The 27,290-nt window shown below is 37.0% G+C and overlaps 2 protein-coding genes across 5 annotated transcripts in view; both read right to left on the bottom strand.

The window, feature by feature from the left end:
- The window catches only part of PAK2 (p21 (RAC1) activated kinase 2), an 87,958-nt gene extending 75,890 nt beyond the window's left edge, over positions 1-12,068 (bottom strand). For 2 of the 4 annotated variants that reach the window (XR_003792274.1, XM_029213777.1), the window contains exon 1: positions 3,668-3,913. The gene's annotated coding sequence lies outside the window, so the exon portion shown is untranslated. Of the gene's footprint in view, positions 1-3,667; positions 3,914-9,014; positions 9,041-11,982 lie in introns of those variants that run through there. The other 2 variants (XM_029213778.1, XM_029213779.1) reach the window with 2 other exon arrangements.
- The window catches only part of PIGX (phosphatidylinositol glycan anchor biosynthesis class X), a 27,835-nt gene continuing 7,994 nt past the window's right edge, over positions 7,450-27,290 (bottom strand). Inside the window, exons 4-7 of the mRNA XM_029213724.1 lie at positions 23,357-23,498; positions 13,987-14,200; positions 11,983-12,083; positions 7,450-9,071 (exon numbers count right to left, since the gene is read on the bottom strand). Of these exons, the coding sequence (XP_029069557.1) occupies positions 8,928-9,071; positions 11,983-12,083; positions 13,987-14,200; positions 23,357-23,498 (601 nt within the window). The 3' untranslated portion in view covers positions 7,450-8,927. The remainder of the gene's footprint in view (positions 9,072-11,982; positions 12,084-13,986; positions 14,201-23,356; positions 23,499-27,290) is intronic.

Here is a 27,290-nt window from a genome sequence, read left to right as displayed (position 1 = left end):
GGAATTCCTGGAATAGGAATTAATTTTTTAAAAGCTGAGACTGGGCTTCCCTGGTGGCGCAGTGGTTGAGAGCCCGCCTGCCGATGCAAGGGGACACGGGTTCGTGCCCCGGTCCGGGAAGATCCCACATGCCGCGGAGCGGCTGGGCCCGTGAGCCATGGCCGCTGAGCCTGCGCGTCCGGAGCCTGTGCTCTGCAACGGGAGAGGGCCGCGGCAGTGAGAGGCCCGCGTACCGCAAAAAAAAACCCAAAAAACAAAAAAACATGAGGTTTAACTACAAGTACTGAGATGGAAACGAATTCATAATGATCAGATTTTTTTAATTAAAAAAGAAAATCAGGGTAAAACTACATACACACTGTGCTTATTTCTAATTGCATAAAGAAAACAAAATTGTTTACAGTGGGTACCTGTAAGGAATGGGACTAAAAAGTAAGGAAAGTAATTTTCACTTTCTACTCTAAATAATTGACTTGCTTGAACCTTCTGTAATAAGCATGTACTGACTACCTTTGGAATTTAATTTAAAAATAAGGAAAAAAGGCACTATTCTCATCTGTTATGATGGTTATCTCTGGGGGCTAAGTGATTTTTGTATAGTAATTTTTGTCCCATTTCTTAATAGTTTTCACCACTTTCTAAATTTTCTACGAGAAGTATGCCTATTTTAAAATCTGAGAAACATGTATTCAAAAAACCTGTATTTTATTTCAGTGATGAAACTATTTTTTTTCCTGAAAAGTAATTTTTAACAGTTATGGTCTCAGAAACTTGGCCCTGAGATTCCAACCACTTTCAGAAAGCAGTCTTAAACCTACGTTTGGAAGTATAATATTTGCTGTAGAAGCAATTAAATATAAAACCTATTTCAGAATGGAATATTAACTATTAATATTATTAGCATTAATATTAATAACTAACATTTATTAATCACTTAAACACTTCATTTGCTAAGTACTTTTCCCTGCATTATCTCATCTGCTCTAAATAGCCCTATGAAATGTGTATTATATTATTATTAATCCTCATTTTACAGATGAAACAAACAAGCCTGAAAAGAATGTGTATCTTGCCCAGGGTGAAGTGGAAGAGCCAGCATTCAAACCCAGGTCTCCAGCTCCTCACCACTTGTGATACATGGAATGACAAGTACTACTGTACCTCAAAGATAAGAGGCTAGACCTCTGAAATCCAGCATGAATGTTCAGACTGACTACTCTTATTCAGGTTAGTGATCCTAAAATGAAGAAGTAGTGAAACTCAATTCTGGTCACAGAAGAAAATAATCAGTATTTCTTCAAGGCAACAGGGGCTATTTTTTTCCATCTCTTTCTGCTTCTACCAAGGTACAAAAAGGATACCAGGGACAACTCAGATTCGCAAGTAACTTAACACCCTCTCTGATTAGTCTGGAATTACCGCTCTAACTGGAAGGGCTTTTGAAAACAAATTGATCAGAACCCCAAAGCCTTAAACACTTGAAAAAGGTGCAGTTTCACACTTTAATCATAAGTAGAAAATTCAGAAAGCCAAAAGAAATGTTATACTCAAATATTAGAATAATCAATATTGACAGATTAAACGTAGGAAGAATTTAACAATACCTACCTATTTATTTCATCCTTAGCTATTTGAACAAGGTCTCTCTCTTCTAAAAAGAAAAACTAAAAGTTTATCTTTAGCTACCTGAACAAGTTCTAAGTTTTCTCTTTAAAAAAGTACAATTGAAAAGATACACCACTGTTAACCATGTCTACTTGGAAATCGCCCTTTCATAAAGATCAGAGAATCATAGGAACCCCTATTCATTTGTTTAGTAGATAGACTCCAACCACAAACTTACTTTATGAATTTGGGTTTTCAAGGCTAGTATTTAATGTCACAAAGTCTAGAAGAATAACTCTCTCTTTGAATAACTGTAAACCAGAATCGAGGTCCTAAGAGAAGCAGAATACCCAGAACTCTTCCTCAGTAAAACTGTCTGTAGAAAGAACTGGCAGAGAAGCTGACATCAACAGACCTAGTTTCACACTCCAACATTTCTAGACCTTAACCCCTTAGGCCAAGAAGACCTCTCATTGAATTAAGGACAACTGACACTACCAAAATGACAGTATTGAAGTGAAAACACAGAATTCACTGAATTTAGGTCAACCTCTTTCACCAAAACCTGAAAGTGGGTTTAAGACCTACATACATTACAGGTCAGAAACATTTTAAGGTTCATTTTTCATAATGTAAATCAGTGTTTCTGGTTAATTAATTACTAGAAAGATTTAAAAGCTAAGGATGAAAGAGTTAACTTAAATCAACACCCTTAATAGGAGAACATGAACAAAGCTTTTCATTTATATATATATTTTTTTCATACATATATACAAAATATATATAAGTGGTTATGAGTGTGTTTTACAAATGCCACAGAGCTCCTGGCAAAGTTGACAAGTTCTAACCTGCTTTAAAAATTACTGTTCACTGCCTTCATCCCAATCTAACTTTATTTAATGTTACTGTTTTGAATAAACCTACAAAAACAAAACCCCCAGAGCAAATTCTTCTACATTTCAATATCCTGCCTACTTACAAGAGCGGAAGAGTCAAACAGAGCAGGGGAAAAAACGTGACGTGCACAACCTTGATCCAAAACACTGCTCGTCGTAGTCTAATTTTAGGCCTAACCATTTTGATTGTCTTTTTACAGAGGTTTAAAAAGAAAACAAAGAACTATAGATCACTTGTAAAATAAAACTGAGATAATTATACCAATGGGAGTTAGCATTATTTATCAAGGAGAAAGAAATCACGCTCGCACTGCCCAGAGAATTCCCATTAAAGATAAGATACAAGGACTGGCAGTACAACTCCACAACGTCTGACGACAATGGCAATTACTTTCTACTCTTCAGTTCTTGGATGACTCTACCTTTAAAGAATTAGTCAAAAGGTTGAGTCCACTGAGGAATATTCGGCAACATATTGTGTATGTTGTTTGAAAGAAAGCCAAACATGGTGAAAGCCAACCTTCACCTAAGTTACCTAAAGAAGCAAATATTCACCTCCTGGCTGAAGATCAAACAGGAATCACGAGAAGATCCGAAAGTTCTGTTCTTAAGCGGAGGCCCTCAAACCCTCGGAAAACTATTCGTTTCTACTAACGCGGAATATGGAAAGATCACAGATTGCAGTTTAGAAAACAGTAAAGGGACCCTAGACAATATGCCTAAGCAAAGAAACTGGGATGACCAGAGAAACAGCAAGGAGGGGCTAGGATTCTGTAAGAGACGAAAAAATCGAGGAATAAAACCCGCAACGTTTTGTACAACACAAAAGTAAATGGAGAAAAGGAGGGTGGAAACGCGATGGAAGGGAGATCAACAGAGGGCAGACTGTGGCGCGACAGGGTTCAGGGCAGGGCCGGGTCCAGGAAGAGTTAGACCTCACCAGCCCAGCAAGCTTCCCATTTCAGACTACAGTCGGGGAAGAAAACAGCCGGAGGGCGCAGACAATGAGCCACCGCCCCAAGAGTTGCGGCTCCAGGCACGCAGGTGGCGGCTTCCCAGCCCCACGCGGGGCAGGTTATCTGCCCCGGGCCGCTCGCGCCGGCCAGGCCGCGGAGAAAGAAGGAAGGAGAGCGACGGCCCGCGTCCCGGCCTGTCTGCACACTTACCCCAAGCGAGGAAAGATCCCCGCCCCAGCGAGGAGCCTCCGGCCGAGCTCCCGGCGGGCTCAGGAGCCGCCCCGAGCAAGCGCGCGACGCGGGGCGGGGAGGGGAGGGAAAGGGAAGCGGGGCGGGAAGAGGAACCGCGCTGGAGCGCAGCTGCTGTTATTGCTAGGCCGAGCGGCAGCCGAGCCCCGCGGGCGCCGGGAAGGGAGTGCAAGGAGCCTTCGGCAATGGCGACGGCCCAGGCCAGAGGGGAAGCGGAACAACCGCCGCCGCTGCGCGTGGCCACAACCCTGGGGGAGGGCTACGGCGCAGAGCGGGGAGGGGTGGGGCCGAAGCCAGGAGTTCCAAGGGGCGGAGACGGGCACCGCCTCCCAGTGGGCGGGCTCACGCGCGGCCTGCTGGGAGTTGTAGTTTGGAGATGTGTACCACTTATCTCCGCCACCCCCCACCCCCACCCGCCTTTTTTGGGTATTCTTTATATTGAGAGACACCGCCACTTCCTCATGTAATTCAGCATTGCCTCCAGTCAGGTCTGTGGCCAACCACAGATGCTGAAAGACGATTCCTGTTATATGAACCTGCTCTAGGATACGTGCTCCTGGGAATTCATCCACTATCCATTTTGCTTTTTACCTACAGCTCTTAATATACTTTGGTGCTAAATTAAGCCCCACCTCCTTGCAAATTAAGGCCTCTATGTTTTATCCATGGAGGAGTTCATTAATGTATTCACTAATTCTACAAGTATTTCAGTGTCTAACATGTACCAGACACTGCTGGGTATCAGGGATACAAGGGTGAATACAAGTCACTTTGTCTTTGTGGAACTTACAAATATGAAAACACAATAATTAAAATAGTGATATCTGGTATGAGGGAAAAACTAGGATGATTACTTTGGATAAGGTGGCCAGGGAAGGCATCTTTAATGAGGTGACATTTAAGCTGAGAACAGAAAGAGAGAGCCATGAGAAGCTCCCAGACAGAAGGAGGAAGAAAAGAACTTGCTAAGGTCAGTTAAGAAGGCCTGTGTAACTGCAGTTTAGTGCAAGAAGAGTAGCATAGTGGGAGAAAACAAGATTCAGGTCAGGAAGGATCTTAAATGACAGGTAAGGATGTTGGACTTTATTCCAAGAAGTTATTAAAGAGTTGTAAGGACTTTATTCCAAGAAGTTATTAAAGAGTTGTAAGTAAGGAAGTGATGTTACCTGGTTTACACTTTAAGATCACTAGAGGGCTTCCCTGGTGGCACAGTGGTTAAGAATCTGCCTGCCAATGCAAGGGACACAGGTTTGAGCCCTGGCCAGAGAAGATCCCACATGCCGTGGAGCAACTAAGCTCGTGCTCCACAACTACTGAGCCTGTGGTCTACAGCCCACAAGCCACAACTACTGAGCCCACATGCCACAGCTACTGAAGCCTGCAAGCCTAGAGCCTGTGCTCTGCAACAAGAGAAGCCACGACAATGAGAAGCCCGCGCACTGCAACGAAGCGTAGCCCCCACTCACCGCAACTAGAGAAAGCCCGCGCACAGCTACAAAGACCCAACACAGGCAAAAATAAATAAATAAATAAATATATTAAAAAAATAAAAAGGATCTCTAGATTGCTACATGGAGAATGGAGTACTGAGATGCAAGAATAGAAGGGAATGAACTAGGGAGGCATTAATCATGACTGATGCTAGAGCAATAGCTGTGGAAGTGGAGATAGGTAGTAGCCAGATTGTTCTTATTGATAGATGTAGAGCAAAAAACTCAATTGATATGGAGAGTACGAGAGAAGGGATTCAAGGAGCAATATGGCACACTATTAGATAACTTGAAAAACAGTCCCACTATTAAACACACAAAATGCTGGATAAAATAGAACATCCTTTCAAAGGCATAACTAAGCTTTCAAGGAAGAAAGAGAAATACATCTGATAGTCTTCCAAACTCCACATTCAACCCAAAGGGGGGAGCAAGAAACCAGAGTAGTAACCAGGTCAGTGAAGCCTATTGTGTTATGTTGAAAGAACCTACTTATCTCAGAAAAATCTATGGTTTTACTGGCTGCACAGGAGACAAGAGACCAAAGACAAGGCCTTGGGCCTGTAGAGGTGTTGGGATTATAATCCTGCACAAGGCTGGAAAACTCAAAGGGCTATACCCTCTAAGAATAGACTGGAAAAAAAAAATCCCCTGGACCAGCCCAGGGCGATATGCAGATACTTGTAAGTTTTAGTCTGGACTTTGGCATCGAGGGGAAAAAACTTTCCCTTTAGAATTCGTAACCACAAACTTTCCCTCACATGGGTTTGAAAGTTCAAATTTATAGTACCTACACTGCCCAGGAAACTTGAAGTCAAGAAAATGTCCCAGGCTGGTAATGCTTGGAGGCCTGGAAGAAACAAACACAAATCTTCACTGCACAGGTTCACTCTCAACACAGGACTGAAAGGATTTCCACAAACAGGCTATCAAAAGTTAAACATGAACACCCAAAATATAATACATCTGAGAAAATAAGCCAGGAGTGAATCAACAGAAACCATAAACAGAATAATGAAGCCCATGAACTTTAGATACTGGAATTATTGATTACAGAATATAAAATAAGTTTATTATAATGATTAAGCAGAGTAAGACAGGATACTATTTTTAAACAAGAAACAAGATACTATTTTTAAAAAATGACCAAGCAGCTTTGAGAAGGAGCCAAGTAGAACTTCTAGAAGTAAAGAATATAATAATTGAAACCAAAGCCAATGTTTGGGTTAAATAGATTACACACAGTTGAGGAGAAAATTAATAAACTGGAAGACAGATCTAAAGAAATTACTGACAGCAGCCCAAAGACAGAGGAAATATGAAAGAAAGACTGAAAGACATGGGGATAGATTATGAAGGTATACCATTTGCCTAATGAGAAGTTCAGGAGAGTAAAAAGAGAAAACAAAAGAGGCAGTATATGATGAGATAATGGCTAAGAATTTTCCAGAATTGATTAAAGACAACCTTCAGATTCAGGAAGCAAGTGAATCCCAAACAGGATAAGTAAAGGAAATCTTCTCAAACACATCAAAGTGAAACTGCAGAATACCAAAGATAAAGAAACCAGAAAAAAAAGACACCCCCTACAAAGAAACAACTATTAAATTTAGCATAGATTTCTCAACTGCAACAATGTGTGCCATCTGACAATGGAAAAATATTTTCAAACTACCAAGAGAAAAAAACTAAACTTAGAAGTATATATCTTGCTAAATTATCAGTAAAAAGAATGAGGGTGAAATAAAGATATCATCAGGCAAAAAACAGAGATGTTACCAACCACAGAGACCTACTAAAGGAACATCTTAAAAAGATATACTTCAGGAGGAAGGTAATCCCGGAAGTAAGGTCTGAGGTGCAAGAAATCAGATAGGCAGTTAAACCTACCATCCTATCACTGACTAGGACAATTCTCTATATTATTTCATTCTCTCACAGCCTACCAAACCCTATATTCAACTACCTAGATCTCCATGAGATCTAGCTAAATAATCTAAGTTCCTAGTAGAGTGGCTGAGATACACACACACACACACACACACAAAACAATCTCTACCCCACCACCACCCTTAGTTGAGTCTCTGTTATTTTCATCCAAAGAACATTACATGATACTTTAAGAAAAATAAACCATAGAAGTGGAACAAATACTGGAATACAATGACCAGGAGAACAATACCCATTTTCTTGGCTATAAACAAAAAAGACCATACACAGAATTACAAAACTGATTTAAAAAATAAAGTGCTTATTCATTTCTTAAGTATCCAAAGAAGATAATACAAAGAGTTCAAAACCAGAAATGCTCTGTTATGTTAAAAGTGATGTCATCTGCAAGCATTTATCAGGCAAGAAAAGTCATATCAAAGTATCTTCACTCACATTCACATTTTTATTACATTTCTGAATACCTGTATAAATGAGAAAAATGGCTGAATCATGTTACAAGCCACAATCTCAAATATTAACTTGAAAACATTTAAATACTGAGGAACTTGGCTTCGATGTGCAAAAGAAAATACACACACACACACACTTAAGAGGTTAAATATAGTACCGTGTTCCCCCACCTGACTAGCCATATTCCAAAATGTTGATGTTACTGAATTTTTACTGACATATAATTCTATTTCAAGCCACTATATTAATCCCACTGTGAAAAAAAAATGCCTGGAAAACATGGAATTCTGTCTTATAAGAAAATACTAAACAGCTATGAAGCAAGACTGGGTTGAAATTTTCATCATTTTAAAGATCTCTAATATTTCTGCTTTATGGCATTGGGTTGCCTTTCTCAATACATAAGTTCTCAAACACATCTTAAAAAAGAACCGTTATTAGTAGGTCAAGCTATACGTGGCAAATTATAAAAGATTTATTCCAGAAAAACACCAGAATGTTTTAGGAAATTAACCAGTGATAGCATATATAAAGTACATCATATCCCATTATGCCACAGAAAACAAGCAATGCCAACATACCCCAGTTTTTTGGCTTCTGTTTTGGAACATGCTTGCCCTTCTATTTTTTAATTAGCTTATGGCATTTACTTTATTTTCTAATTTATACAAAGAAAAACAGTAAATCAAGACCTTTTGTTTTTTAAAAAATCACCCAAAGATTCAAAAAAGTTTTGTAACTGTACAACTTAATAAAATATACTTTAATCTTAATTTCATCAAGCCCTTTGCCAATTCAAATATTCAAAAGCAGTATTATAAAATAGAAAAGGAGAATGGAAATGCTTTAAGGAAAAATCAATTTTGATATTAATAATTTCTTAGCTGTCCTAGTTTAATGATTTTCTTTGAAACACTAGATAAATTAATATTCTCATAAAATTAATATTCAAATAAACTCTGATTCATCCAAATTAATCTTATTCATAACAATTTTCTCAATTTTTAGCGATAATTTGTCTCTAATACATAAAGTACTCATTTATAACACAAATGAAGATAAAGTCACTTCTCACAAGATAAATATTAATTTAACAGAATTAAGTTTCCTCTATTGGCACTTGATGCTTGAGGATTATGAGAGGTCGACACAACAGAGCACTGAATTTTGAAATTAGCTGAGAATCATCCAGAATTTCCTCTAGTAAACATAATATTAGCCATAAATGAAGATGAAAGAAAAAAGTAATGACATAATTCTAGAACACTTCTAGTCACAAATGAATAGGTCTTATTTAGGTTTATGGAAAGCGTTTAACTACATAAAACTCATAGGGAAAAACGGCCATATTTGAAAACAGCCACAAGGATTAAAGTAGAACACAAGATGGTAATAAACAGAGTCACAGAACATACTAAAGAGGTATGTATGGTCAGTCCCACTGGAACCTGTAGATTCGCATTCTTATATACCTAGGGAGAGAGATGGATAGAGAAGTTAAAGACATTTAAGATCAATGTCCTAAGGTGAAACCACTGCTTCTTTGATTTTTAATTTTAACTTTTTCTTTTTTCTTTTAAATATCTTTCAGCCATTGCTATACTACATATAACATTATTATTTGAATGATTCTTTTAAATTCAACATTTCAGTTAATTTAACAGAATCAGACTCAATTCCCATAATAATTCTTAAATTCTCATTAGCTTTGACTTTTTCTGCTTTTTACATAGAGTTGAGTATATTGTTAAAAAATACTAGCTATATCCTAATGTCACCTCTGTAATCAATATAAACATTTACTTCCTCTTACTATGTTTCATATTAGAATACAGAATAATCTAGAAGTTAAAGCTCTAAAGGAAAAACATTAAAACAACAATAAAACTAAAGGATCCATTCTTTCCTGTTTTGCTGTTTCTCTCCTCAAACAGCTTTTAAAAGTTTGTTAGGACTTCCCTGGTGGCTCAGTGATTAAGAATCCACCTGCCAATGCAGCGGACACGGGTTCTATCCCTGGTGCGGGAAGATCCCACGTGTCGCAGAGCAACTAAGCCCGTGTGCCACAACTACAGAGCCTGCACTCTAGAGCCCGCACACCACGACTACTGAACCCATGCACCGCAACTACTGAAGTCCACGTGTTCTAGGGTCCATGTGCTGCAACTACCGAGCCCGCATGCTGCAACTACTGAAGCCCGCACATCTAGAGCCTTGCTCCGCAACAACAGAAGACACCGCAATGAGAAGCCTGTGCACCGCAACGAAGAGTAGTCCCTGCTCGCCGCAACTAGAGAAAGCCCACGTGCAGCAACGAAGACCCAATGCAGCCAAAAAAATTTTTTTAAAGTTTGTTATTCACAAATTACACAATTGAATGTGTCCTTTACTGTTTTTAAAACATCCAAGTAGTTGCAATACTGACTAGCAATACAAAAGTTCTCCTATGTTCAACTTGGTTTCTATTTTCTATTTGGTTTTGAAGATAAAGGGTTCAATTAGAAACTCTGGTAAGTTTTATGGTTTAAAAATAGGTTTGGGGCTGCCCTGCTGGCGCAGTGGTTGAGAGTCCGCCTGCCGATGCAGGGGACGCGGGTTCGTGCCCCGGTCCGGGAAGATCCCACATGCCGTGAAGCGGCTGGGTCCGTGAGCCGTGGCCGCTGAGCCTGCGCGTCCTGAGCCTGTGCTCCGCAACGGGAGAGGCCACAACAGTGAGAGGCCCGCGTACCGCAAAAAAAAAAAAAAAAAAAAAAAGGTTTTTACAAACATTAAAATTTAGGTAACTTGGGAATTCTTTTATTTTTGGTTTCTTTTTATAAATGCATGGATTACACTTTCACATGCAAAAAAAAAGTTACCAACACAGTCTGTAGCAAAGTGCCATCTAAAAGTATCTTTCAAATAATGGCATTTTAAAACAAGCCTTAGTACAGATCACCATCTTAGTAATGGTCACCTATTTCTCTGGTATATATAAACAAGAAATGTAACAAAGAAAAAAATCAAAGTACTTAATTATGACCTCCTATTTCAAGTTACATGGTCTTAAAGAGAACTGAATTCAAAATGTTTTAATAGAGTGATTTGTTATTGTGTAGCAATGCACACCACCAATTTTTTAAACCAATACATCATAAATAGTATAAATACTAATCATACTCTTCATTCGCATAAGAAAATCAAATGTAATTCTCCAGATGTATTTTAGAGTTTGAAAAAAATCCAGGTACTCTATGGCAATAGAAATCTCAAAAGCAAATTTATGTTGCATAACATATTAGCACAATCATACATCTTTCCAACTGTCTGTTCAAAGAAGGTTCTCCAGTACAAAATAATAGGCTTTGCAGTAGGGCTTCACTGTCAGTAGTGGTTTTCTGAGTTAGCTGGTAAACATACTTCTAAGCAACTACAAGGAAAACACTTCAATCCAAATATCCACACATATGAACAAATCTGCTTTATGTTTATCTGATTGACAGTTATGTTGTCTGCTAGTTTAAAGTTTTAAATTTTTTTAATTTTGTTGCAAACTCATTTGACTCCTTGTAAAAATAAATTGTAAAAATAATGACACAGATTGTGGCATTCAACCAAAGAAAACAGGCCTTAAAGAGAATTAGGAACAAAGAGAAATTCAGATACTACAAGCATCAGTTAAAAGGCAGCTCTTCAAAGAGTACAAAAGAACAGAAAAAAAGAGGGAAAGAAAAGAGATCTGTTGTACAAAGACTTACCACTCTGAAGAGAGGAAAGTAGACTATGTTAGCTCAAGAGGGTAAGTAGAAAACTACAGACTCCTTAGACAAAGCCAGTGTTAATGAAGTACTAATACTTACCTAATTTAATAACTGAAAACAAGTTGGGAGGCTAAAACACTAAAAATGGCCTGAAACAGCCTAGATTTAGATTTATAATAACAATATAACTGTCTAGAACTACTTAACCACAGTTGAAATGATACAACTTTAGAGTTTTACTTTCCTTTTTTCACTTGTTCTGTGTAATATAATAAAGTCAACTAATTCATTTTGTTGCTCAAAAATTAATAAAAAGTTCTAAATAAAGTGAAGTTTTATTGATTAAAATCAGATGGACACACCACTGTTTTTCTTTACCATTCCACACTTTTAAAAAGCCCATCAGCTATACTTAAGCTCTGGATCAATGAGGCATTGGGACTAACTCTAAATCCCCACCCCCCAAATTAAATGATTCTATGACTGTTGCTATTAGTAACATAGAAACAACATTAAAAACAAACAAAAAACAGCTTTCTATGATAGAATATAAAATGCTAATCTCTTAAACGTGGCAGAAACATTATAGAAAGAGTTTTATATGAGGCCGCATGACCTAAAACAACATAAAATATTAACTTACTGATTTATATTTCATATTGTTCCATTGGCAGTTATCCTTACTGTTCAGAGCACAAGGAGCTGTCACTTCTGACTGAGCCCAGCATTTCAAAATTGGAAACTCTGAGAAAAAGTGGTAGAACACCATATCAGAAAACTGATCTGGACTAGAGGCTAGGCCAGTCTTTCATGTTGGGATATGAGTATTCAAATATTTTAATACACAGTGTACATGATTTGGACCCAACTATCATGTGCTGTTCTATTTTAATAGCCTGTTCTAAGTGGATGGCTAGGAAATTATAACATTACAAAGACTGCATAGAAGTTGAGCATGACTTCTTAACAAATCCCACTACACCAGGGGCCATTTTTTTTTAACTTAAACTTTTTTTGAAGTATAACATATCTCAGAAGAATGAACAGATCCTAAACCTACAACTTGATAAATTTCCGTAGAGAAAACACACTCATGTAAAGAACTCTCAGACCAAAAAAATGAACAATCCCAGAACCCCAGGTGCTCTCTTGGGAGGGAGCACTTTTCCAAAGTTTATTTAGGGTAGGTAAAATGTACCATGAAAAGAAACAGAAAACTAGGTTGGATAAACAAAGCTAACACAGTTGAATACTTTTTAAGTTTTCTCATCATGAAATATATGATGACAGCAAATGTATGATTAAAAACTTTCTATCTGCCAATCTTTAGTAACAGTGCTACTGACTTCTGTTTGGAGACACAAAGAACCAAAATCTGAAAGGGGCTTCTTAAAGTCTTGATTGTAGGAAGACCGAAAATGATGAGAGCATAGTTTTTTAATTTACTAAAATCCACACATAGGGACTTCCCTGGTGGTGCAGTGGTTAAGAATCCACCTGCCAAAGCAGGGGACACAGGTTCGAGCCGTGGCCCAGGAAGATCCCACATGCCACGGAGCAACTAAGCCCACACACCACAACTACTGAGCCTGAGCTCTAGAGCCCGTAAGCCACAACTACTGAAGCCCTCGTGCCTAGAGCCCGTGCTCTGCAACAAAGAGAAGCCACCGCAATGAGAAGCTCACGCACTGCAATGAAGAGTAGCCCTTGCTCGCCACAACTAGAGAAAGCCCGCATGCAGCAACAAAGACCCAACACAGCCAAAAAAAAAAAAAATCCACACATAAAAACAGAAAGAACAATCACACACAAAACCAATAACTCATAGACAACTTTTACAACAAAACTAGGTGATAAAGTATCCCCCTTAAACACCAAAATACATGTGAGTGGACACAAAGCACTAACAGCTACAAATCCTGCAGTATCAGTATGAAGAAACAGAAAGCAGCAAAGGAGTAATAAGGATCAATGGCTGAATAAAGAAGCAACCAGACATTATATGCCCACTCATAAAAGATCACATCACCACCTATAGTCTGGCCAAAAGAATCAAACCTGAATCTGATCACACCTCTCGAGCCAGCTGCCAATTTCCAAGTAATAAAGAAGTCAGATGAACTAATGAGTATAATCACCCAAACCCCAACAGTGATAGGGTCTCAAATGACCCCGGTTCTTCAACAGATAAATTTTTTTTTAAAGGAGATAGAGGGGAAATCTGTAAATTAAGAGATTTAATGGAAATAACATTTTTTTAAAATGGCAAGACTAAGCTACAGTGTCTAAGAACGCCCACTTGAGTGATAGAAGTATAAAAAAACATAAGGAAGTGATTAAAAGTCAGGAGAGTGTGTTACTCTTACAGGAAAGGAGATTGGGACAGGACATCCGGGGCTGCTGCTCAGGCAGCTGGCAAAGTTCTGTTTCTTGACCTGGGTGGTAGTTACCTGGGTATCTGCCTTCTAATAAGTCACTAAACTATATATTTGTGAAGTTTTTCTATATCTGTGCTTTATTTTACAATCAAAAAGTTTAAAAGAAAGAAAAAAGAAACATGATTTTGTTATCACCGTCCTTGACTTCAGACTTACCATTATACCTTTAATTTTATTTTCAACTCTCCAAAAAGACTTGCAATCCTTACCTTGGTCACAATACATCAATAAATCTGGGTTATTGAGCACAATAAAGGTTTCTCCATCTTTACTATGTGGCCGATGATAGCGATAATGCACAGGCAAAAAAGCTTGGAAACAATCAATGCACTGTGAATCCTGTCTGGCATAAATGAGAACTTCAGACTCCTTGGACAAATAGTTGGGAGCCTCTATATTAAAATTTTCTGAAACCATCACTGCCTGTCAAAAAGAAAACAAATATTAGTCCAGAAGAAATGAATGAGGAAGATTAAAAACTAAATAAAACCAGATGATTGTTATATAGATGAGCAAAAATGTCAAAACACCCCCCTTATAAACAATTTCCATTCCCCTTCCATCCTCAGTTTTAAGTAGAAAACACAAGATATGATGTGTGTTTAATAACATTTACTAAAAGTAAACTGAGGAAATTATACTCTGGGGTGTGAAATTTCCCCATAATAAAAATTTCTATGTAATTTCCTTATCAACCTTTGTTTAGGTAACTACACAGGTACCAAGAAAAGAAATTTCATGAATAAATATAGCATTATTCAATAAGTATGAAAACTATGACAAAAACAGTTAACCCAGTATTGGGTTAAAATGACTGGTGTCATTCTGCTAATTTCCTGTTCTTCACAGAAGTAAGATGGTAGTGAGTAAGATAGAGCACTGTGGTCAGGAAGTCTAAGCAAAGGTCAGCACTCTTTCCATACTGGGCATAAAAAGTTAATGGAAAAAATGGTAAATGATTCTTTTAAAAAATAATATGGTAAAAAACATTTTAAAATAAGTATTCTACACCAAAAGTAAAACTGCACATGTGGCAGAAATTAGCCCTAACTTACAAACGTATCCATATACACATACATACATATTTATGTATGAAACCACACATATATACATATGCACACACATACACATGTATATCAACATTATATACATAATCTGTGTTCGTGTGTGTGTGTATGCATACACACCCGCAAGTTTTCTCTAGATTCTTTATGGAAAGAGAAAAAAATAGCGTTAACTTCTACCCACCACAGCGAGCATTCTAATTCTTCTATTTGAAAGTGATACCAAGTGCTATATTTTCACATGTTGTTTCTTCTCTGTTCATCACAGGAGTAACAGAACTTATTGGTAAAGGTCAAGGAATTATATAATCTTGAGCCATAAGGAACCTAGAGGTAATCAAGTTAAACCACTGTTCCAATGAGAGTATTTATCAAGTATCCAGCCACTATTTTAATGCTTTCAATGACTGGAAGGGAGTTCATTACTTTGAGCCATCTCACTTTATGTACTGTTAAAAGTATTCCTTTTTTATTAGTAGAAACTTGATGCTCTGACCCATAATAATTCACCAATTGTCGATGCTTACAATATCTGCAATAAATATGTCCTCTGTTTTACTAAGGGTCCCTTATACATCAGAAGGCAACCACACTGCCCCCACTAAGTTTTCTCCTCCCTAAAGAAATATGCAGTTTTCTTGGTTTCTCATGACATGGTGTCTAAACCATGCATCATATCAGTTGCCTTTCAAAATACTCAGAGGAAATAGTAGCAACACTACCTTCTTTAGCAAAAATTGCATTAGCTTTTTTTTTTTTTTTCCAGTTTCTAGGTGTAAAAATTGCATTAGCTTTTTAGCAGCCTCATTTCAGTGTGACACATATCTATATACTATCTCTCTCTATTTTTTTAATTAATAGATTTCATTTTTTAGAGCAGTTTTAGGTTTACAGAAAAACTGAGCAGAAAATAACAGCATTCCCACATACTCCCCACAGCTCCCACACACACTCAGAGTTTTTTCTATTATTAACAACAGTTTGGTACATTTGTTACAACTGATGAACATTATTATTAACTAAAGTCCATAGTTTAAGTTAGGGTTCACTCTTTACATTGTATATTCTATGGATTTTTCACAAATGTAAAGTGACACGTATTCATCATTACAGTATCATACAGAATAGTTTCACAGACCCTGTGCTCTGCCTATTCATCCCTATATTTTTCATTTGAACTTTTTGCACAAAACTTTAAATAACTCCCATCCTATTTTATCGAGTAATTGATGTTTTACTAATTAAATGCAGGGCTTTATATCTCTCTCTATTAAATTTACCTTTCTGGCTACAGTCCATTTTTTCTAAGCTATTGAGATTTAATTGAAATCCCAATCTGTCAACCAGCATTAATGTAACATTTATGAACTTGATAACTGTGTCTTTTGTATTTTTATCTAAGGATAAAAATGTTGACCAGGAGGATCACAAGAGCAAACCCCTAAGGAATTTTACTAGAGACCTCCTGCTGGAAATTTATTAATAAACTCTCTTTGGGTACAACTAGTTACAAATCAAAATAACACATAAGCCCAAATGTTCTATCTTGCCAACACAGATAAGATAATAAACATAACTTTCTTTGAGTACTTAGGTATTTCACCAAGTGGTTTATATATGTTATCTCCTTTAATTTTCACAAGAACCCTATCAGGTAGGAACTCTTAGCCCCATTATATAAATGAGCAAACAAAGTATCAGGGTGGATAAACAATATACTGTAGCTAGTAAGTAAAGGAGACAAGATTCAAAGCCAGGTCAAACTGACTCTCCTATTCAATTAGGTTAAATAATATAAAATAGCCCATGTTTATCCAGTTGAAAATTAAGTGTAATAAGTAGAACTAACATAAAGTATATTCCTGATTGTGCTATTTAGAATTTATGATGGTACTATGATCTTCAGCTTCTCTAATTATTGAACTGTTTTATTTTTGTTTGTTTATTGCTTATTTTTCCATAGAAATAAAAATATGGTCACTTGCCAAAAATTGAGAATATTTTTAATATGAATTTAAGCTGGGATATAATGAAAATGAGGCAAATTGCTACACGGCATTCTGGTAGGGCCAGAACAACAGGTAGGGCCCTGTTGGTCAAAGGATTATTTGGTGAAAAATTTTATTCTGGGTATCTGAATCTCAAAAATCAGCCTTATAGGGGTTTTCTTTTGCAAGTAATGAAAATATCTGGAATTAGATAGTGGTGATGGTTGCACAATTTTATGAATATACTAAAAACTACTAAATTATACATTTCCAAAGGGTGAATTTTATGTCATGTGAATTATGTCTCAAAATTTTAAATGGGGATAATTTCTTTTTAATGAACCTCAACAGAGACCCAAATCCATTTTAAACCAAGATCAGCTAAGAACCAGCAGAAGCTAGTCCACAAACAACAGTCTGAGGTCCTGGAGCCGACTCAGGAGTTTAGGCTATGAATTTCTTGACACCTAGCTACAATAGGGAAGAGGGGGAAATGTACAAATAGGTATACCAATTGAGAGGTGATCAAAATCTCAAGAGAGTTACAGGTATGTGTATCACTTTAGATTCAAAATAATAGAGAAATATTTTTGAAAATCATAACCTGACAATCAAAAGCGATCTAGACAATAGCTAGATGCTGGTAAATCTCCCAAACACGTGCCAAACCATCAGTGCAACCCCAAAAAGTCCAGTGACTCTATGCTGATCCACAAAAGTCAGAATTCATTGTTCCACTTTCACCATGATAAAACAATAGCAATAGAATGTTATCAAGAAATTAAAATTATGTATCAAAAATTAATCCTAGAGCAACATGCACTGGTTAACAGACATGGACCTATACTTTTTCATGACAACACTCAACTACACGTGTCATAAACCACCAGAGCAAAGTTAAATGAATTAAGCTATAAAACTTTTGTACCATATCTGTAACATTCAAAAGATCTTTCTCTCATAGGCTAGAGCTTTCAAAACAACCCAAAACATTCCCCAATTAAGACACAGTAATTGGTATCTCTGAATAACTTGTACAATCTAAAAATGTAAAACTTTATAAAAAATGAAATGTACAATACTTTTCTGACACAGGGATGTTAATTCTAACAGTACTTATTTTTTTTATCATCAGTCTGGCTAAGGGTCTATCAATTTTATCCCTCTTAAAGAACAAGTTTTTGGTTTCACTGGCTTTCCCTATTGTGTTTCTGTTTTCTAGTACATTAATTTCTGCTATGATCTTCACTATTTATATTCTTCTACTTTGGTTTCATGTGCTCTTCTTTTCATAGATTAAGGAGGCTTAGCTGAAAACACTGACTGAGACCTCTCTTCTTTCTAAAATAGGCATTTTAGTGCTACAAATTTCCCTCTAAACACAGCTTTAGCAGTACCCCACTAGTTCTGATATTTTGTATTTTCATTTCCATTCAGCTCAAAATTCTTTATTTCCCTTTTGATTTCTTGTTTGACCATGGATTTCTTAGAAGTATGCTAATTAGTTCCCAAATGTTTGAGGGTTTTCTAGAGATCTTTCTCTTCTTTATTTATAACTGAATTCCTTTGTAGTCAGAGAATATTCTTGGCACATATTGAATTCTTCTAAATTTATTGAGGCTTGTTTTATGGCCTAGAGTGACCTATCTTGGTAAATATTCCATGTACACCTAAAAAAAGAACGTGTATTCTATTGTTGTCAGGTGGAGTATTCCATGAACGCTAATTAGGTCAAGTTGGTTGATAGTTTTGTTCAAATCTTCCATATCCTTATCAATTTTCTGTCTACTTATTATGTCAATTATTGAGAGAAGGGTACCGAAATCTCCAACTATAACTGTGGATTCATCTATTTCACCTTACAGTTCTACCAGTTTTTCTTTGTGCATTTTGAATCTCTGTTATTAGTGGCATAAATGTTTAGGATTATTATTTCCTTCTGATTAGTTGATCCCTTTATCAAAATGACCCTCCTTAGCACTGGTGATAGTCTTGGCTCTGAAATCCCTTTGCCTAATACTAATATAGCCACTTCAGCTTTCTTTTGATCAGTGTGAGCATGTTCTATCTTTTGTTTTAAAATTTAAAGTTCATTTCTTGTAGGCAACATACAGTTGGGTCTTGCTTTCTTATCCAATTTGAAAATCTCTGACTTTCAATGGAGATATTTAGACATTTACACTTAATATGCTTATTGATATGGTTAAGTTTAATTCATCTTGTTCTCTATATCTTACGTCTATTTTTTGTTTCCTTTATCTTCTTTCTCTGCCTTCTTTCCGGGTAACTGAATGTTTTTTATAGTTCCATTTAATCCGCTTTGCTGGCATATTAACTACAACTCTATTTTGTCATTTTTGTGGTTACTTTAGGGTTTACAGTAAACATCTTTAATGTAGCAGAAGTCTACCTTCAAGTGATATTAAACTGCCTTACATTTAGTATAACAACCTTACAAAAATGTATTTCATTTCTCACTTCCCAGCTTTTGTGATAGTGCTAGCATACATTTTATTCTTAGACATGGTTAAGAATGGCTACACTACATTGTTATTATTTTTTGTCAATTATCTTGGAAAAATTTAAATAATAAGAGAAAAAAGTCATATTTACCCAGTAGTTATATTTCAAGTGCTAGTCTTTCCTTGGTGTACATATAGATTTCATTTGGTATCATTTTCCTTCTGCCTGAAGGACCTCTTCTAACATTTCTTGTATTGGAGGTCTGATGGTAATGAATTCTTTCAGCCTGTACGTCTGAAAAAGTCTTTATTTCACCTTCACCTTGAAAGGTATTTTCACTGGCTACAGAATTCTAAATTCACAGGGTTTCTTCAATACTTTAAAGATGATGATACTCCATTTTCTTGTTTGCATTATTTTTGACAAGAAATCTGCTGTTATTCTTATCTTTGGTCCTCTGTATTTTACATGTGGTTTTTTCATCTTGATGCTTTTAAGATTTTCTCATTATCATTGTTTTAAACAATTTGATTATCATGTACCTTGGTGTAGTTTCCTTCATATTTCTTGTACTTGAGCATCACAGATATGTGGGTTTATAGTTTTCATCAAATTTGAAAATTTCTCAGCCATTATTTCTTTCTTTCTGGCTGCGTTGGGTCTTACTTGCCACACACCAGATCTTCACTGTGGCATGTAGGATCTTTCGTTATGGCACGCAGGCTCTTCATTGCAGCGCGCAGGCTTCTCTCTAGTTGCAGTACATGGGTTCCAGAGTGCATGGGCTCTTTAGTTGTGGCACGCAGGCTCTAGAGAGCGTGGGCTCTATAGTTTGTGGCACATGGGCTCTCTAGTTGAGGCATGCGGGCTCACCAGTTATGGTGCACAGGCTTAGTTGTCCCGTGGCATGTGGGATCTTAGTTCCCGAATCAGGGATTGAACCCGCATCCTCTGCATTGGAAGGCGGATTCTTAACCACTGGGCCACCAGGGAAGTCCCTCAGCCATTATTTCTCCAAATATTTTTTCCATCTCCATCTCTTTCCTCTCTCCTTGTGGACTCCCATTACACCTCCCCCCCAGCTTTACTGAGATATAATTGACATACAACATTGTGTAGGTTTAAGGTATACAACATGAAGATCTAATATATGTATATATTACAAAATGATTACCATAATAAGATTAGTTAACACATCCATCACCTCACATAATTACCTTTATGTGTGTGTGTGTGTGTGTGTGTGTGTGTGTGTGAGGTGAGTACTTTTAAAGTATACTCTCTTAGCAAGTTTCAAGTATACAATACAGTATCGTTAACTATAGTTACCATGCTGTACATTAGATTTTCAGAACTTACTCATCTTATAACTGGAAGTTTGTACTCTTTGACTACATTCACCCATTTTCCCCACATTCTCACCCCTGGTAACCAACAACCTGCTCTCTGTTTCTGAGTTCAGTTTTTCTTAGATTCCACATATAAGTGAGATCATACAATATTTGTCTTTCTCTGACTTATTTTACCTAGCATAATGCCCTCACAGTTCATGTGTTCTGTTGCAAATGGCAGGATTTTCTTTTTTATGGCTGAATAACATTCCACTGTGTGTCTGTGTGTGTATACATATTTATGTGTATATACACATATATATACACACATACACACACATGTATATACACATTTATATATAGCTCTCGTTTTCATATCTATATCTCTCTCACACTTCTTTGTCTGTTTATCCATTGATGGATGCCTAGGTTGTTTCCATACCCTGGCTATTGTAAACAGTGCTGCAGTGAATGCAGGGGTGCAGACATCTCTTGGAAGCAGCCCAGTTACACTTACTGTGGGGGCCACTTGAAGTTGTCCCACAACTCACTAATGCTCTACTCACTTTTTACATTTCTTTTTTTTATCTCTTTTATATTTTTGGTAGTTTCTATTGCTATGATTTCAAGTTCATTAATCTTTTCTTCTGCATTGATCTGCCATTAATTTCATCCAGAATATTTTCCATCTCACACTTTGTAGTCTTAATCTTTAAAAGGTCAACTGTCCTTTCATATATCTTCCATTTCTCTACTTACCTGTTTGAACATATGGAACGCAGTTATAATAACTATTTTCTTGGCCTGTCTGTTAATTCTAATATCTGGGTCAGTTCTGCATCAGTTCTGACTGATTCATTGATCTCCTCATTACAGGTCATATTTTCCCGCATCCTTGCATCCTTGCAAACTTTTTATCAGAGTCAAGACATTTTGATCTTTTTGGGTGCTAGATATTCCTGCATTCCTATAAATATTCTTGAGCTTTGTTTCGAATGCAGTAAATTTACTTGCAACAGTTTGATTTTTGGAAGGTCTTGGTTTTGAAATTTGTTAAGCAGGACTGAAGCAATGTGCAGTCTAGGGCTTAGTATTCCCCACTACTGAGAAAAAGTTCTTCCGTTTAATCTATCCAATGCCCAGTGAATTACGAGGATTTTCCTAGTCTGGTTGGTGGGAACAGGCACTACAACTGAGCCAGTGTACGACACTGTTACCTCTAATTTTTTCATATGGTTCTTTTCCCAGCATCAAGCAGTTTCCTCACATGCATGCATTAATTAATACTCAACTACGTGCTTGAGGGGAACCTCTACGGATCTCTGCAGTTTGTCTCTTTGCAGTTCTCTCCTCTCTGGTACACTGTCTAGTGAATTCTAGTGACTTTGGTCTTTCCCAAATCTTACCTTTATCTCCTCAACTCAAGAAGTCCACCAGGCTCTGCTTGGGTTTACCCTCCCTGTACTGCAGCCTGAAAATTCTCATGCAAAAAGCTAGGACAACTGAAGGGCTAACCTTATTTATTTCCCATCTCTAAGATATCACTGCCTTCACTGCCTGATATTCAATTATTTTTTCCATTATTTCATATATTTTGTCTATTTCTTGGTTGTTTCAAGTGGGAAAGTAAATCTGGTCCCTGTTCTCCAACTTGGCCAAGGCAGAAGCCCTAACACATTTTGATTGAGTGAAACTTATGATTCCAAAAACACTGTATTTCCAGAACACAGGAAGAAATGGTGACTGGGGGTTAAAAAATAGGTGGAAGCTTATCATGTATACATTTTTACACCCCCTGAATTTTGAATCATGAGAATGTAATTACCTACTCAAAAACAAACTTAAGTAAATAAAACAGGTGAAGAAATTGGCCTAAACCACAGTTAGAAATAAACCGCCATCATAAATGACTCTAAGCGTATCCATTTTGTCTTTTAGAAATTCATATATAGATTATAATCCTATGAATTAAGACAGTGTTCCCCAAAAATTCTTAATAGGAATCACTTGAGCCATTGACAGATTTTGGGGTCCAATATGAACTGCTGAATTAAACGTTCCCAGGCAGACAATAACCTGCACGGGTGATTCTTATCAAAGTTAGCGAAACCCTTAACTAAGGAGTAAGATTTATTTCCCAAAAGAACGACAACTTTGCAATCAGACAATCCTGGATTCATTTTCTTGGCTTTTCCATTTGCCTATGTGATCCTGGATAAGTTATTTGGCCTCTCTGTGCCTGTTTCCTTAACTATAGAATGCAATCTTTCCAAGGTTGTTATAAGATTAATCTATGTAAAGGGTGTGGGACATAGTCTTTCTTATAATGCTTAATTTTACCTTGCTTCCTTTAAAAAAAAAAAAAGAAGATATTTGTCATACAGATATCCAATAAATATTTGTTTTGTTTCCTCCCACACCCAAATTATACAGGTGTTGGGGTATATGTCAATTTAACAAAGTTGTTGTTGAAGCAGTATTTATTAACTATTAATCTTCTCAAACAGAAGCTTTAACAACATCAGTTTAGTTGGCTTATTACTGACAAGTATGACAGGTATCACTCACTTTATAAAGAATACTCCCGTCCTATCTTTGAAAGGTTACTTTATACACTTTAAAAAAATCAATACAAAAGTACTACAATGTTGTCTTACCTATTTTGCCTTAATCCAAATTATAGCATCCCTACAATAATTTCTCTCTCAAAAAAAATCCCTCTAACACTTGTACCTCTGTTATGTTTCTCTCTCGTAATGAAGCCAACTCATACGGATCCACAAAAAGTCCTGTCGGGATGTACTGTTTAATTAAGAGTCGGCAGGTCTGTAAGTCCTCAATGCTCCCTCCAAATTTCACTTTTATTAACAGGTCTCTGTAAGACAAGTATGTTTAAAGTAAATATCTTCATTCATTTTTTAAATGAGCTAGTATAACGTTATATTCAAGTTAGTAGAAATACTATATTTCAAATTAGTTTTTCAAAACAAGATTATATCAAGTCAAATGAAATATTTATATCACATCAGAACCACTCATTAGATCTTTCATAAATTCATGTCATAAGCCATAATATAGTATTAGTGTGAAAACAGACAAAGATCAATGGAAAGGGATGGAGTCCAGAAACAGACACACACTTTTTAAAATAAAGGTGCCAATATAATTTGATGGGGATAAGATTGTCTTTTCAGCAAATGGTACTGAAACAACTGTGTATCTATATAGAAAAAACTGAATCTTGACCTCTACCTTATACCATCCTACAAATATTAATTTGAAATAGATTATAAACCTAAATGGATAATTGTCCTGGCATTCTGTCTGGAGGCCCATTCTGGACCAAGTGCAGGGAAGAAGATCCAAAGCACAGTGGTTTTGCTTAAGTGAGAAAACAGAGACAGAAGATAAGGGAGGCTTAAATAGCTAGAAGTCACAGTGCTATGTTCCAGAAAGGAAGGAACTTCGTAGAAAGAGTTCTAGAAGTCTGAAATGGAGTCCCCTTGAGTTTTTGTTGAATACTAAAATAAGCGTGAGTAAGATGTAACTCCACAAGACTAGACAAAGAATTACAAGGGAAGTGAAAGATGAGAAATTCTGAAATTTCGCAGAGGGTGGGGAGACACTGCATTCCAACCAACCAAAGCGTAGAGACCAAAGGGCTCAGCAGAGATTCCCACAGAGATAGAAATAGAATGGTGGTTGCCTGGGGCAGGGGGAAGGGAAGAATAGGGAGTTACTGTTAAGAGGCACAGAGTATCAGTTTTGCAACATGAAGAGATTTATGGATGAATAGTAGTGATGGTAACACAACAATGTGAATGTCCTTAATGTCACTGAAGTGTACAATTAAAAACAGTTAAGATGGCAAATTTTATGTTACAGACATTTTACCACAATTAAAATAAATAATAATGTAAAAAATATGTGACTGGCTGTTCAGAGCAAAAGTAACAATAATATATGGTAGTGTTTATAACATAAGCAAAACATGTAAAGTTAATAAACGTATAGCAAGAATAGCATAAAGGGGAGGAGAAAGAAGTGAACTATTCTGATATAAGATTCATACATTATTCATGGTATACAATAATATTATTTGAAGGTAGACTATGATAAGTTAAAATTGTAAGCCCTAAGGCAAACAATTTTTTAAAAAGAGAGAGGTATAGTTAATAAGCCAAAAATGGAGATAAAATGGAATGATTAAAAAATATTCCATTTATTCAAAATAAGGCAGAAAAAATGAAAAAGATTAGATGGGACAAATAGAAAAAAACAGAAAAAAAGTAGCAAGATGGATAGATTTAAACCAAACCAACCAAATCTATATTTACATTAAAAGTAAATAGTCTAATCACTCCAATTAGAATGTAGAGATTGACAGACTGGATAAAATATCAACACTTAACTATATGCTGTCTACAAGAAACGTTAAATATAAACACAGATAAAAGTAGAAGGATGGGAAAATGTATGCAAATGTTAATAACAATAAATATGGAGTGGCTATATTAATACTTAAAAAGTGGACTTCAGAGGCTTCCCTGGTGGCACAGTGATTGAGAGTCCGCCTGCCGATGCGGGGGGCGCGGGTTCGTGCCCCGGTCTGGGAGGATCCTGCGTGCCGCGGAGCGGCTGGGCCCGTGAACCGTGGCCGCTGGGCCTGCGCGTCCGGAGCCTGTGCTCCTCGGCGGGAGAGGCCGCGGCAGTGAGAGGCCCGCGTACCACAAAAAAAAAAAAAAAAAAAAAAAAAAAAGTGGACTTAAGGACAAGGAATATTGTCAGGGATAAAGAAGGACATTACACAAAAATAAAAGGGTCAATCATCAAGAAAATATGACAATCCTAAATGTACTTTATGCACCTAAAAACAGAGCTTCAAAGTATTCATGTATTTTATTTCTTAGCAACTGGTTGAACTACAAGGATAAACAGACAAATCCACAATTAGAGAAAAAGATTTTGACGCCCTTCTCTCCGTAATGGATAGAACAAGTAGAGAGAAAATCAGTAAGGATACAGAAGGCATGGACAACCTTCAATTTAGTTGATCTAATTAACATTTACAGATCACACTCCGTGCATAAGAAAAACTATACGCTGGGCAATAAGTCTAGAAGTTTAAAAGAACTGAAATCATGCAGAATATGGTCTCTAACCACATGGAATTAAATTGGAAATCAATAGGAGGAGGAGACACCGCCTCCACCAAAGCCACAGCTTCAGCTTCTCTCTTGTCCTTCGGGCTATGCCTGGGATCTGCTGCCAGGTAGCTTCAGCCCCACAGCCCTGCATGTGTGGTCTCAGGTTCCTTTAGTTCCAGAAAGAGAAAAATTGACACTTTGCATCCTGGAAACTGATCTAAGAGACTGAAATTAGGGACTTCTTTCAAATTTAAACATGGCTAATCAAGGAGCAACAAGACCCACCAGGCCAAACACTGGAAATAAAAAACAGTACGCTGGTACAAACTAGTACTTCTGGGAGAGCCTGCTGTTGGCACGTCAAACCTGGTGCTTCGTATTGTGAAGGACCACTTTCATGAATTTCAAGAGAGCACCACCTGGACTGTTTTTTGTTTTGTTTTGTTGTTTTGTTTACCACCCTTGAGCTAAAAATGATTTTTACACTTTTAAAGGTTGTTTTAAAAAAAGGCAAAGAAAAATATTCAACAGAAGCCTTATATGACTCACAAAGCCTAAATAATTTTACTGTTAGGACCTTTACAGAAAATGTTTGCCAACCCCTGATCTGTATGTTCCGTAATGTACTATTTTGATAATAGTTGTAGCTTGATGCTACATCTTCAAGTCAGGAAATCTGAGTCCTTCACCTTTTTTTTTGAAAGATGTTTTGGTTATTCTAGACCCTTTGCATTTTCATATAACTTTTGAAATCAACTTGTAGATTTCTTCAAAAAAGCTTCATAAAATTTTGGTTGGGATTCTGTTGAAACTCTAGATCAATTTGTACAGAACTGATATGTTGATATTAATGAATGTTCCAATGCATGAATATAGTATTTCCATTTATTTAGCTTTTATCAGTTTATCTTTTTTTTTTTTTTTTTGCAGTACGCGGGCCTCTCACTGTTGTGGCCTCTCCCGTTGCGGAGCACAGGCTCATTTTTAGCTCAAGGGTGTACAAAATGAGCAGGATTTGGCCTATGGGCCATAGTTTGAATACAGTACACAAATAGATCCTCACATATAAGGTAATTAATTTTCAACAAATGTGTCAAGGTAATTTGATGAGGAAAGAATAGTCCTTTCACCAAATGATGCTGGATCAACTGGATATCCATATGGAAAATTAACCTCAACCCCTACCTAACAGTATATAAAAAAATTAATTCAAAATGGATCATACTCCATATAACACTTCTAAAAGAAAATTTCCATGATCCTGGAATAGACAAGGATTTCTTACACAGGACACAAAAACCATGAACCACAAAAGAAAAAGTTTGATAAACTATACTCCATCAAAATTAGAATTCTTGGGGCTTCCCTGGTGGTGCAGTGGTTGAGAGTCCGCCTGCCGATGCAGGGGACACGGGTTAATGCCCTGGTCCGGGAAGATCCCACATGCTGCGGAGCGGCTGGGCCCGTGAGCCATGGCCCCGTGAGCCATGGCCGCTGAGCCTGCGCGTCCGGAGGCTGTG

Source organism: Monodon monoceros, unplaced genomic scaffold (assembly GCF_005190385.1).
Source record: "Monodon monoceros isolate NGI ecotype Baffin Bay Population unplaced genomic scaffold, NGI_Narwhal_1 Super_Scaffold_11, whole genome shotgun sequence".
Classification (NCBI taxonomy): Eukaryota; Metazoa; Chordata; class Mammalia; order Artiodactyla; family Monodontidae; genus Monodon; species Monodon monoceros.
The sequence above is the reverse complement of the archived record's forward strand: the minus strand, read 5'-3'. Positions and strand labels throughout refer to the sequence as shown.